Below are 13,820 nucleotides of genomic sequence, written 5' to 3'. Positions count from 1 at the left end.
TGCCCCGGTGGTACAGCGACTGCGACACACAAACACCACACGCCAGGTCAGTGACCCAGTCGCTAAGAGGATTGTGTGTGGCTTTGCCTACAGTTCACTGGTTTCGAACTCTCCGGCTCAGGGAAGTCAGCGCTGAGACAGACTTACCCAAAGGTTAGAGATGAAGAAAGTGGGTTAGCCTGAGATGTCATCTACACTATCCTCTATCACATCGTTGATGCGCGAACGCAGGGTGTTTTTTTCTCGGTAATTTGTAAGATACTGTATAAAGTATGAGAGAAACATAGTAGTTATAAATATAGGAAGACAGCGGTAATGTAAGTATTTCACATTAGGGCCAGAAATAGATGCCAGAGACCAGTTACTGAAGTTTCCGCAGCTGTTTCCACAGTATTTTGCAGCTGCAAGAAATAGAAAATAAAAAACGTTGACACGCGACCACACACACAAAAAAAAGCCAAGCTGGTAAAATTCTGTAAACATTCAAATTTTATTTGCGTACTTTAAATTTATTATGTACATGAAACTGTACAAACATAATTCCATATTGGCTTCCGAAAGATAGCCGCTAGTTACTTAACAGCTCCTCAACAAAGCCCACAGCAACGGTCGTCGTCGTAAACACATTGTGTGCATCGTCGACTGGACACGAGAGGCTACGAGAAGGGCAACAAGAGTAGCAACAGCAAGCAGCTATCTTTCAAAATCAAAAATCTCCAAAATGCATGGCTAACGGCGCATCTGGTGTCACGGGACTCCCCGTCTTGCTGACAGACGAGTGTGACGTCACAGCGCGCCACAAAGGCATCGACGTTTTTCATTGGTCGGTAAGTCCGAGCCTCGCATCTCGAGATCCACACCATTTAAACGCGTTAATAACATTTCATCAATTAACAAAATCTTTCTTTAATGTCGAGCAAACACTAGTCACCAAACATCTCACACAAACGACTTCCCGTCGTCACGGTCGCTGAACTCGACTACAACGACTGACGAGGGTTCGCCGCTCCATCACTTTCTTTCGTCCATCAAATATTGGTTACATAAAGGTCGTAAAAAGTACTCCCAGCTCAATATAGTCTCTTCATCAGGCTGCTAGGTGACACCACCAATACAGACACATAGATGCTGAACAGCAATCACCGCAAGCTCCGTGATATTGAAACGTCAGTCTGTCCGCCTGATGCACCCGTTTAGTCTATTCCTCCGGCTTTTGTATCACAGACAACATTCTGACCCTGCCTGAAAGACACGTCTTCCACAAACTTCGACTTGATTTTCTGTCAAAAATGGAAAGAAATCTGGAGGCACTCTACACAAATATACAAGGCATACGTGTCAGAACGTCCTTAGCTAGCACTATACACGTAGAGGTCTGAGGTAAATGACATTTTAGATTATCTGTGTCGCGGGGGGCACGTGCTGTGGCTTATAACACAGGCACACAGTCGTCTATCACCTAAAACCTTCATCTGGCATTCTGCTCGCCGGCAGTTAGTCGCTTTAAAAATGAACATTCCAGTGCCGTCAACAAACCGACAGCTCGTTGCATTTTTCTGCACGTCCACATGATTCATCATCACACACACACAAACTCTCACAACAGCTGCACCATGGAAGGCTGCACACGTTACAGCTGCTGACGGCAGACACAAGTGCAGCCAGACCAGCCAGAAGGTGCGTCAGCGCGACTGACACAGCTGGCACGTGATCAGGGCGTCAGACATGTGACTCAGCTGATGCCATCTGCAAAAGTGCACGCACGTGTTCCGCAAGGTCATCCAAGAGTGAACTGTTAGGAAACACAGAAGGACTGCAGTGAAAAAAGACACGACAGAAATTTATCTGAACACATGACAAAATGTCGGCGTGAAAATATGGCGCCCTATGTAGAAAAAGTCAACTGGACAGAGGGGCGTGGAAACAGAAATACCTCTGATTCCCTCCGCCCCTTCCAAGCAAGCGGCAAGGTACATGTATACATAAGTGGTTCTTGAAATACATCATTAACACAGTACACAACTGTCGTGTCAACTCTCCTTTCAACCAGAATAATTTATGATACTACAGGTAAAAAATACTGAGTCATTACACTTGATCCTTGCTGCCAACACTACAAGCGGTTGTTATGCGTTCACTGTGGCGATCCCTGGCCTAAGCGTGTAACAAGTTCAGAAAAGGTTACTTCAGTCACGTGGCTAGTCAGAGGGCAAGCACGTGGGGCATACAGAGGTAGAGTGGACAGCGCACGGACAGGTGTGAACCTTGTACAAGTGGGCAAGCGTGGTATGTAGCATCGGACAACAGTGATAAACACTTGTAGGCTTTGCAAGGTCACAAGCAGGGTCAGCCCGGTCATGGTCAACCTCACCTACCCCCTCCCCACCCGCAAAATACCCCCTCCACACCACTCTAGCACTGTAACCCAATGACACAGGCTGGTGCTAAGTTGAGTACCAACAAAGGTCTCAGGCTAAGTTAGAAAATGAAACGGATATGCTGAAGAATGAAGTAAAAATGCAAAGACGAAATAGATGAACAAGATTTCATGGTTACACGAACTAGAGTTGGGAGGTGACTGGAGAAGGTGGCCTGGATGGGTGCGGCCAGTCTACAGTGCAATCGGTGGGACAAGGCAGCAATGCGTGCTCTCACAGTTATCAAATATTTTACACATGTATTCCAATGTTGATAAACTGACATTTTAAAATGTCATAAACGTGTAAAAGAAAACTTCGTCGTCTCAGAACCTCAAAGTATAAACTTTCATTAATTTGCACACAATCAGAATGTGCAATGATACCGTTACTTCATATCATTGCACCTTAATGAAAGTAAGCAATAGTTATTTCGGCCTCGAACATTAATGAAAATACTATATACACAGAAAGCTAGTCCCTTTCAACATAGTCACTTGCTTCATATTGAACACATTTTTTTGTTTTTGAAAAATGGCCAAAAATGGCCTCCTCAATAGAAGAGACACACATCACAGAAGTCTTGTTTTGTCCTTATCACAAAGTTATAATAGCCATGACACTCTTATTGATATTACACAAGATGTGTCACGTTCACATACAAGCCTCTGTCACACAATCCAACACAGTTTTAAGAGTACAATGTTCATTTTGTCCTTTCTTGTTTGTGCCACATGATAATTCATCTGCAGCAGTTTTTACCTGCTTTGGTCGAGTCTATCTTAGTCTCCTGCCACCTTCATTGTTTCAATACCTGAAGATTTCCACACATGAAGAGCTTAAAATGTTCACCACAAAGACATCCCAACCCTCATCCATTTCCCTCCTCCACCACCAAACCAAGGAAAAAAAAAATACAGGCACCAAAACATCGTAACATCTTTTCAAGTCTAGCTACTGGTTGCAAAAATTGGTGATCGAACCAATCAGGTTATTGACAATGCTCAAGTAATACATTCTGTAAGTTTTTTTTTTTGTTTTTTTTTTAAAAAGTGTAGTGCAAACCTTACGCACAAACTTGTTTTAAAATAATGTGGAGGAATAAGAACTAAATTTCAATCTCGCATCCATCCTTGACAATGTGTTTACTGTCAAACAGGTTTCAGTCATTAAAAGTTGATTTCCACATCTATATGACCATACTGTCACTCGCCGAACTTCCACACATTAACTCTCAGCTATAATTAACAACCACAAGCTATACGTGCAGTCAACACCGACAGCCATCTTGTGATAGCCTCATGACCAGTCCTTTAACCCTCTCAACAGATTTTCTTTTAATAAGGTTGTAAGAGATTATGGACAGTAGACTAGGATCTGGTTCTACTTTATGATCACTGTGGGGAGTAGACCTATACATCAGCACTTGCAAGTAACAGCATCTTCTTCAGTTCCCTCTGTGCTCCGTATCATTTGGTTTGAAATTTGTGGCAATGGCCAGACCTCATCCATCACATCTTACAAACATCTTCTGTCTTGGAGAACACACACAAAAGGCAGATGATCTATGGTGTGGTACTAGTAACTAACAAACCACCATCTCTTGGCCTGTATTACTTTTTTGGCCAGCAAGTGTTCTCTCCTCAAAGTTTTTTCAGTGTAGGCGAGTTACTCAAAGGGTGTTGATTTATTTTTAGAACTACCACTTGAGAAAAAGGAAGTGTCCAATTTCACCAAAAGCTTTTGTTATAATTCATTTCAATTCATGGCTGGTAATTACTATGTATCACCTAAGCTTTTGACGGGTGTTGCAAATGTAGATTTCCACTGTTGTCCTCTTGGCAGAAATGGACTGTCCTCTGATTAGGCGACAGTCTGATTTTCCTGTCACATCAGGGTGATGTGGCTAAAGTAGTCTTTATCAGTTCCCAAAGACTGAGAGGCAATTAATGTAATGGAAAAATACACCAACAGCCACAAGTGTGTGGCTCTCTTTTGGTAAGGAGAGTGGCTGCACGTCTGGCTGGTTCAGAGAAGCAGATGACTGTTCTCTTCATCCACCACCGCAAGGTTGATGTCTCTCACATCTGTTGGTGTAGTTGCCTGCTCTGTCATTGTGTCCGACTTGGAGTCCAAGGATGTGCTCTGATTCAGGCTGGACAGACTGCTTGTCACCAACTGTTCTATGAGTTCCTGGCAACCCCGCAGGCAGTCCTGGAAAAAGCAGGAAATCAGAATGTCAGACAGTTTTGAAAGTGGACATCCAGCACAGCAAGCATTGTCTCTTCTACATTACCTTCCCCTTACAGTTGCCTACTCCAACCCCAACCTTAAAATAAAAAGCAAGGTTTGCATGGACGAACAATAACTTCATAAATGCTGTTGTGGCCAATCTGTTGAACCACTCTTATTTTCTATCATCAGCTTAAAAAAAAAACAACCTTGAAGATTACTGCACATCTCAACTATTGCTGTGTAAACTGGTGGCACTGGGTTGTGTGAGGGGGAGAGAAAACATCTGTAACAAGTTTGCCATATATCTGCTACATATCACTCATGCAACTTACTATTTCTATCCCTGTGATCTTGTGCAGACGTTCTGTCAGCGACCCATCATAGGAAGAGCCCAGCAAGCCTCGGATTGCAGCCCCTATGCAGCCAGCAGCAATCATTGATGGGGGGAACAGCATAAACTTGCAGTCTGTAAAATAAATACACAATAAACTGTAAACATAACAAAAGAAAGCTATTCACATAAACCTGTACTCTGCGATACACAAACAAAAGCACAAAATAAACAGCCTGCTGCACAAACACTGTCACACTCACCGAAACTTAAACTAGTCTGATTATTAAATTATTTATAAATATAATCCAAGTACACCCCTCTCCCCATGTCGATAATCTAGGAAGCAGGTGAATAAAATCCAAATTCCTAGCAGTCACAATAGCCAGATGGGAGTTTTTGCAGGAAAATATCTGTGGCCATGCATCATGCGGAGCTCGCAGGCTATGTAAGGGAGACAACTCTTGGCGTCCTCAGCTTCCAGGGAGGGCGAGCGGTGGGCGCTGGTGGAGATGCTGTAGGTCACGTGCCATCTTTACCTCCTACACCAGCAGTGACTGTAGCAACCACCAGAATGCATGTAACCAAAAGTTCACACGTTTCCTGCTGCATCAGGCACACACACTGTGACTGCAGACCTCCAGTTGCAACAGTTGCGGCGACAGGAATTTACCCGAGGGTCGCCACCATCACGGATCCTCCCGTCGCGCTGAAGTGCGCAATATCACCGTCGCCATGTTTGCTTCACCCACGGCACCTGCCAGTGCAGCACCGCAGTGTGGATGTCAACACACACACATATATCACATCCCACGGCCTGCGGATCTGTCGTGACGTGGCAGTGGAAACTTGCAACACCTCCACATCACCTCCGCCTGAATCCTGCGACATCCTCTTCAGTCCTTTACGATTGACATCCGTCCTGGCCACTGACACAGCTGTGCCTGGCTGCTTGACACAGGACACAGCTGTATGGCTGCACGACACACGACACAGCTGTGCCTGGCTGCACGACACACGACACAGCTGGCGGCCTGTCCAGCTGGCAGTCAGTGGAGAATGCGACTGGATGCTTGCATTCGTCGTGGTTGCCGCTGCACCGCGCGGAATGTTGTGGGTAACTAGGCCGCCGACAGGCAGACAAGTATGCGGTGGAGAGCCCAACGTCTGGGGTCAGGGGTCAGGGCGTGAACTCAAGGTCGCTATGCATGTGTAGGCGACGTGTATGCCGCTCGTGCTGTGCCGGCCTGTCTCTCCATATCGTGACGTCAGTGTGTATTTCAGGTGTGCCATGTGTTTACTCATGTCTGTACCTGCGTGCTGATGTGTCCGCCAGCGCGTGCACGTAGACGAGAAGACGGTAACAGCAAGACGTCAGAGGAAATACCTGGGGTGTGTGAGGGTGAGGGTGAGGTGGGGTCAACGTGTCTGACCAGGTTAATCACACGGCGACACGGCGGAGACAAAACACATTAAAGCCTTACTCATCTCTGAATTGTGAATGAACGTTCGCTACTCCCACCCTTGCAAGGGGGTGTCTAATGGTTAGTCATCGCTGAAACTGCTGAAAGTGCAATTTGATTTTTAAACAAAGACTAAAGAACGCGAGAAAACTTTTATTTCAAGACTTGCTTATGAACCGATGCTAGCAACAATGCTTGGTTGTCACTGTCCTGTTTGTGTTTGCATCTGGGTAACTGGCAGTGGCGGGCATCGGGTGGCCAGAAAAACTGTCCACCCTCGGTCACACGTTAACGACAGTTCCATCAGTTCCCCATGACTAAAACATTTCTAGGCACGAGGCTTTCACAAGTAACCATGGACAACACTGGCATCCATAACATCGTTTCCGATTTCAGATTACCGACAAAAGCGGGATTGACAAACCACCTCTTTTGCAAGAATCAAACAGTTTGGCGATTGTGTAGAAACATTTGCCACCGCGACAAGAGCTTGCGAGTGAGTGGGAGAAATTATTCAGTGTTGAAGTCAAGTATGGCTCCGACCCCGGAACACCAAGCCGGCCGACCGCCGCGCCGCACCACGCCGGGATGTCGCAAAAGGAACATCCATCCCCTGCCGCCCTGCGCCCCCTGCCTCCATCCCCTCGCTGTTCTCGTCATCGCCACCTGACATCTCGGACACACTCGGCATCTACTGGGACGTCAAGCCTTCTCTCTCCTCTCGTCGCTTCTGTTATCCATAACTGTTTCTGCCATCGAGTTTACAGCTTCAAAGCCAACAATCTGGAAATGCCTGTTGTCTGTATTTCTCTCTTTCATCAGTCTTTTTTAACTGTCAAACCATCGGTAAAGCCACGTGTGATATCAAGGTTAATTATACATTCCACCTCATAGGTCGGAACTTGTGATCATGGCGTGCGTGGCGTGAGTAGATGTGAGCCTTGGCTCTGTGTTCTCAGAAACTAAGTAGGCGGGTCGTCGTCACCTGACACTGGCAAGTACATCACTAGAGATATCATCCATCAGCAAGCAGCTCGCACTTACTGATCAGCTGTCACGTGTCGCAATATTTCCAGCTTTCCTTTTTATTTTTATTTAAGGGACCACAAACATCATTTTCTAGCTAGTCCATCTACATTTTTTTTTCCAACACTAAATGTAATAACACGAAAAAAGACGCAAAGTCAAACGACACAAACATATATTTACACAAATACTGAGAGTTGTGCTTACCTGTAGCACAGAGGGCCATGAAAGTCTGCGCGTGCTTTTTGACAGTGTGCACGTGCGCCCGGTCCAGCGGCAGGCGACTGGTGATCTGCACGAGAAAGTCATGGGGCGTGACGGCCGACAGGTCCCACCTCAGCACGTGTAGGATCTGTGACTCCATGTCCTGCACAGTCACAACAACAACAACCACATCACGTGACGTCCTACAAGACTACACTCGGCGAAATGTCTCAGTCAAGGCCCACTGCTACCCGCCTTTAATCGTAAAACATCAATGGACTTCCTCTCATTCCTACTACTCTCGGGGTATTGCTATCTTCTCTTAAACACGACGAAGCTAAAAACTCAACCTGCGATCACCGACGAGGGCCGAGGCCGACGATGTCGGATGTTTATTTGCCAGACGACGGACCGTGTGAATGGCAGTTAACAGAGCCCCGGGGTATATCACCACCGGCGAAGAAATTACGAATCGTTTGTTTTGCTTTCATTCAGTGATGAAGTCTGTCCCTCCCACACACATATGTATATATAGACATCTTTGTTAAGGCGGGTGTAACGAAGCCAGTTACAAGAGATAAGTGAGCGACCGAGACATGACCGACACGGTTAACAGCACTTTATGTTACAGAGACGTTCTCCGCCATGTTACATAACAGCTTTTTAAGATGCTGACGTCATCCCTCATCACAGAATGCAGTGTTGGTGTTGAGAGCCGCGCGTGCAGAAAGTGCAGGGCGAGCTGCTCACTCACTCGCCCTCGGGTTACAGCGGAGAGCCGCGATGGCTCGCCTGTCAAGAGACAGCTCGTCAAGCGCACATGCGCACGTGTCAGGCGCAGCGCCGCCGCGTCCAGATGTGTGCAGACTGGCCTGACCTCGCATTCTGATAGCGGCGCCACGATGGAAGGAGTCGAGAAACCTCAACAATGATAAGACTGTTTCACACAAAATAAGCTTCATGTGCAAGCTTTGCAAAGATTGCGCCTACAACAGCATCCACCTCACACAAGTTGTCGGATGCACCGGACATGGGGAAAGTGGGGGTGAGGCTGGCACAAGCTGCCAGACTGTGATCTGATTTCAGATTTTTGGCTAGAACGCGGCAAAAAATAAAAATAAATAAACAAAAACAAAGCTGCAGGAAGAGAGCCTACATAAAGTTAACACTGTACAGCGGTTTAATGAAGTGCAAGTAGAGGGCGGCGAGCTGTGTGTGAAGTTCGGCGACATGATATGAAATGTTCACAATGTTCTATGCACACACACGAGGTAACTGCACTAACACCACCGATAATTGGGCAGCAATTAAAACACACACACAGTCCCATAGTATGTATGTAGCTTTTTATTTACTTTTTAAAGCTACGAAAGCACCGTCCCTATCTTATCAAGCTGTCAACACTACAGGACAGTCGCCAAGCACTGTTTTCATCTTGATGGCTGGAGTTCTAACCACCTGCGAGCCCCGCTGCCCGAAATCGACAAAGTGAACAAAGTAAACAAAGTGCGCTCACACCGACCATCCCAGCCTCGCCATTGTTCACACATGACGGACTGGACACGAGGGTTCTGGGCATCACAGCCACAGCGGACTACACTGGCCAGTGCTGGCATTTGGCACTGGACACACCACCTCCATCATCCACAGCTGTCAGAAGCACCTCCCACGCCCAGCTGTGTACTCGTCAGTGATGGAGGTTCACAACCTGCGTGTGCACCCGAGGAGAGGTCGGCTCTGTGCCTACTGGGCATTACCGGCAAACCGATCAGAGAATTTCCACTGCCCACACTATCGCCCACGCCACAAACATCTCCTTTGTCACAATTCTCTTCCCACAACAACACACTGATCGTCACCTGGCTGAGACTTGAAACACTTGTTCCCTCCCTTGCACCGCCCGCACCCCGTGTAACGCTCTAACACCTTGGTGATGCCACTAAGGTAAGAATTCATGTTATAAGCTTACCAAGGCTAACATATGCTAGCCACTGTACTTCACAGACACCGTATCGACCTGCGCTCTTGCATCGCCACCACCACCACCACCCGCCCTGTGGGGGTTTTCCCCCTCTTGGCTGATTCACATACTTTCACTACCCATGGTGCACAGCATACCTATCTCGCCGTGTAACGCCTGTCGCACTCCACTGTGTTGACTAGTCCGACACCCATCCACCCGCCCACCCCCGACTCCGCCGCACCCGACACCAGCCAAAGTGTTTTTCTGTTACGTCAGCGAAACCGACAATCCGAGTCGGGGTGCTTATGACATCAGAACAGGTGGGAAGTACAGGGAGAGATGAGTTCTTTTGTTGACTAATGATTGCCGCACACATGATAAGCTTTGTCAACTGTCTTATGTTGGCCACCCGCCTTAAGTAAGTCGGAGGTCTGCAGGCATCTCTCTCTCTCCACACTCTCACAGCTTACTGAGCTACTTGTCCCAGTCCCAGCTCTAATTATATAATGTGACCCACATCCCTAGAGCCAGCCACTATTGATTGTACAATTATTATTACTGATAACTAATGAAGAAAAAAAAGTACCCTCAAGTCCGACTGGGTGATGGAGTTGTCAGTGTACATCACCAGTTGCTCTGCCATGATCGGGTAGGTTTCCTTCAGTTTGGAGGCAAGGAACATGCAGGCCGCCCCCAGGCACTGAAGACGATTGCGGTCAATACTTTGCACACACAAAAATCTGTCCAGATAGTTCATAGCCAGTGGAAACACCTCCTCCTCCATGTTCTGCTCGGCGCAGACCTGTAGATGAGACACGAGAAGCTACACCTATCACCCAGTACAAATGTATATATAAAAAAAATGCGAGTGGGTGACTAAGCTACGGGCGTTAAATAACTGAAACTAGTCTTTGCGGCACCCAGTTAATGAACCCATCAGCCCCACAAGCAACCCGCACTTGCCACTTCAAGTCCGAGATCGCACAGTTCCCATATGTCGTCCAGCCCCACTGACCTCCCAACCCCACCCCCGCCGCCTCGCATCAGAACAACTCAGAAATAAAGAAGTCGTCTGCTACAAAGGGCGTAAGCTTAGCACGAGCACGTCAGTCAGAGGTCAACCGAATGTGACGAAAACGTGGAGAGAAAAAAAAGAACAAATAAAACTTTTTTAAGTTATCCAAAATATTATTAAACTACAAACTGAAATATTTGAACAAAGCACAATGTACCCGACAGTCGGGTGTCAAGAGAAAATCTCAATGGAAGACACGAAAAAGTTAACTAGCTGAAATCCGTCTTCACAGTTTTTCGCCCTCTATACACTCATCTCAGAGTTTCTAATTTATGCACCTAAGAGATATACAACAAAATCTCCGACACACTTTAAAAACTACCGCAGAAAGCATGGAAAACTGGTGAAAACGTGTATAATTATGCTCAGATATAGAAAAGCGCACTTTGCTTCTTGTCTTTTACAATAATAAATTAAAGTCAATATTTATAAGTCACCAGCATTCCACAGGGAATTCTTTTTCTGTCTCTTTCCGACAGCGCCACTGGGTAATGTTGGCAAAATGCCCAGAGAATTGACCGTCCGTGGGAGTAGCATAACTATTAGAATAATATTCATATCACTATGCAAAATGCAACTTAACAAAGTATAATTAATGCACTTTCTGCCAAACTGGAAAAATGCACACTTGAAAATTGACTGTATGAAATATGCACTTGCCAATAATGTACATGCCCACTTATTTCCCGCCATGTTGAAACTGAAGGAATGCGGCCCGACATTTGCTCCAAAAAAATTCGAAAAAAATCTGTACATGAAGTTTTCAAAATGTGTTTTATATAAAAATCGAAACGTAAGCCTCTTCAGAATCGATTTCGAGCAGTTTGGTTCATTGGATTTTTGCTTTTTAATGCAAAAATAAGTGATTAGTAAGGTGACGTGCACAAAGTGAAGATGGCTTACCTCTGCCATCCAGTCTGAGACCATCTTGCGCATGTAGGGACGAATGTCCTTCTGCACACACTTGAAGTAGCATGTCGTCGGCACATATCTATCCTCCGTGGACAGCAAGTTCTGTAGAACACGGTTGTCTTTGAGCAATACGGGATCTTCGTATGCTCGGTTCACAACCCCCGACTCGAGACACAGGAGGCGCTCCATAGCGAAGTCTCCACTGGCTTTCGTGCCTCCGCCTGCTGACAAGCACCACACTCACCCTGGTGTTAGCACCACACACACCACACCAACACCAACACAGCAACTGCAGCACAAGTGGACAGGCCGAGGTGAAGTATGAGGTAGATAAAAGCAGGTTGACGCTCGGGAGGTGACGATCCACCTTCTCTGGCCCAACGGCTTCCACCACTGAAGCATAGGACTGCGCCCTCGTGCTTTTAGTCCTCTGACCTGCTGACGGCTCGCGCATGCGCACTGCAGGGACAGCGACTCGCAGCGCAGACTATCCGCTGAATTATGACAAAATCAGCCTTCAAAACAGCTTGTGGCCATGTTTATCGATGTCTCAACTTTAGTTTTTTCCATAGACGTGCAAAAAGTGGACAGTTTCTGTCAGCATTGGGCGTTTGATCGTTTTCTTCCCCGCCCGGCCTGTCTGATTTATTATTCATTAGGCAGTGAATGAAACAAAGGCTGGTGCGGCTAGCGAGCAGGCTGTCGACACAGTGCGAATGAAGTGCTTTTCCACTCTCGCCTGATATCAAACTAGTGCATCCACGATACGAACAGGTTCTGATGACATGTCGTGTTCATCTTAGTGGGTGTCGGTGGTGAAAAGTCCACTGGTCTTCTGCTAATTTGACTTTCTTCGTTGTCTTTTACCGGTGCAGGCTGCAAAGTGACCTAGATGTGTAGGATGTTTTATTTGCATGGAGTGCATGGAATTTCACGTGGAAAACATCGTTATGTGGTTCCAGTACTGCTTGATATTAGTGCTATCGTTAGGGATGCATTTATAGCGTTAAAAACTGATTTTTGCTGATTTTTTTGCGTTTGACCGGCGGAGTTGCCCAGGCTATAGACTATTTTTAGGGTCTTCCGGGCTCCTTAAAGTTTGAGCCAATCAGAAAAGGTCTAACGTTTGAAGCTCAGTCAATGAAATGAGGCTAGGGTAGTGGAGTACACTCCAGCGTCGTGTATGAATGAAGTCCTTTCTGCGCTGCCCATCACAGCTTGGCTCCGCCCCCCTGCACGCCGCGTGGCGACAAGCTTGAGGCTGGGCGGAGCCTATCGCTACCTGCGGGCGTCGTTGATTGGTTGAGGCGCCGCTAGCGCAGCTGATGGTGCGTCAGGCCAGGCGGGGCGTCAGCTACAGGCGCTGCGTAAGCTGCCGAGTCAGCAAACATCGCTGTTGGCGTCGCCGCTGATGGAGTCGGTTTGCGGTGGAGTGAACATCCACAATAGCGGTTACAGCGGCTGTAGTCTGTGTCCTAGGTCCTCGTCCACCCGCTTCAGTACCCGGCGATGTCGCGTGCTGACCTTTTACACGACAGCTGTTGACAGCACGCGCCTGACATGGAGTACGTTACATCTCGGTGTGAGTGGCTCAACGTGTCTGCTGTCGTCATGCTGCACATGGGTCTGTCTAACTGTGCAACTATCTGCACTTTAGTGCATGAAAGACACGTGGACGAACAAACCTCAAGCAGCCTGCGGTGAGCGAACGAGCACGTGTCACCATGGGCTGGAGCTGGACTAGAGACATGTCATGTCACAGCTGGTATGACATGTCATGAAGGGCCGCTAGCATACATCAGTACAACAGTAATGACTGCGATCTACACACAACACACAGTAATGTTAGTACTGGCACATTATAAATAGTAACTTTTTCTTCCAAAAGTAAAGGTAGAAAAATACTCGCAGGTACTGTTGTAATTATTTACCCAGGTAGGCAGACACGCATCACTAAAATAAGAAGCGTGAGGTTGAGGTTGGTTAAGTCGTACAAAAGAAGGGGTTCACTTGGTCACGTGCAGTCACGGTGCCGGTGAAGTGAAGCAGAGCGAACGTTGGAATCTTGACAACGTCCCTCATGTCCTTGTCACACTCCAATCAATCCTTTTTTTTTCGGGTGGGGGTGAGGGTGGCTGACGGAGGCCGAGGAAGGGATGCAAACCGACATTGTCACTATTGCTCATGAATAAAA

General features: G+C 46.9%; 1 protein-coding gene across 1 annotated transcript; it reads right to left on the bottom strand.

Annotated features, from left to right (window-relative positions):
- Window positions 1-471: 471 nt before the first annotated feature.
- On the bottom strand, window positions 472-12,451 carry LOC112566123 (G1/S-specific cyclin-D2-like). The gene is made up of 5 exons (XM_025242087.1): window positions 11,618-12,451; window positions 10,226-10,441; window positions 7,680-7,839; window positions 4,985-5,118; window positions 472-4,631 (listed from the first exon to the last, which is right to left on the bottom strand). The coding sequence occupies exons 1-5, from the start codon at window positions 11,813-11,815 to the stop codon at window positions 4,446-4,448; spliced, it is 894 nt and encodes a 297-aa protein (XP_025097872.1). The 5' UTR covers window positions 11,816-12,451; the 3' UTR covers window positions 472-4,445.
- Between the last annotated feature and the right edge of the window lie 1,369 nt (window positions 12,452-13,820).

This window comes from Pomacea canaliculata, linkage group LG6 (genome assembly GCF_003073045.1).
Source record: "Pomacea canaliculata isolate SZHN2017 linkage group LG6, ASM307304v1, whole genome shotgun sequence".
Taxonomy (NCBI): domain Eukaryota; kingdom Metazoa; phylum Mollusca; class Gastropoda; order Architaenioglossa; family Ampullariidae; genus Pomacea; species Pomacea canaliculata.
Note: the sequence above shows the minus strand (reverse complement) of the source record. Positions and strands in the feature narration are given on the sequence as shown.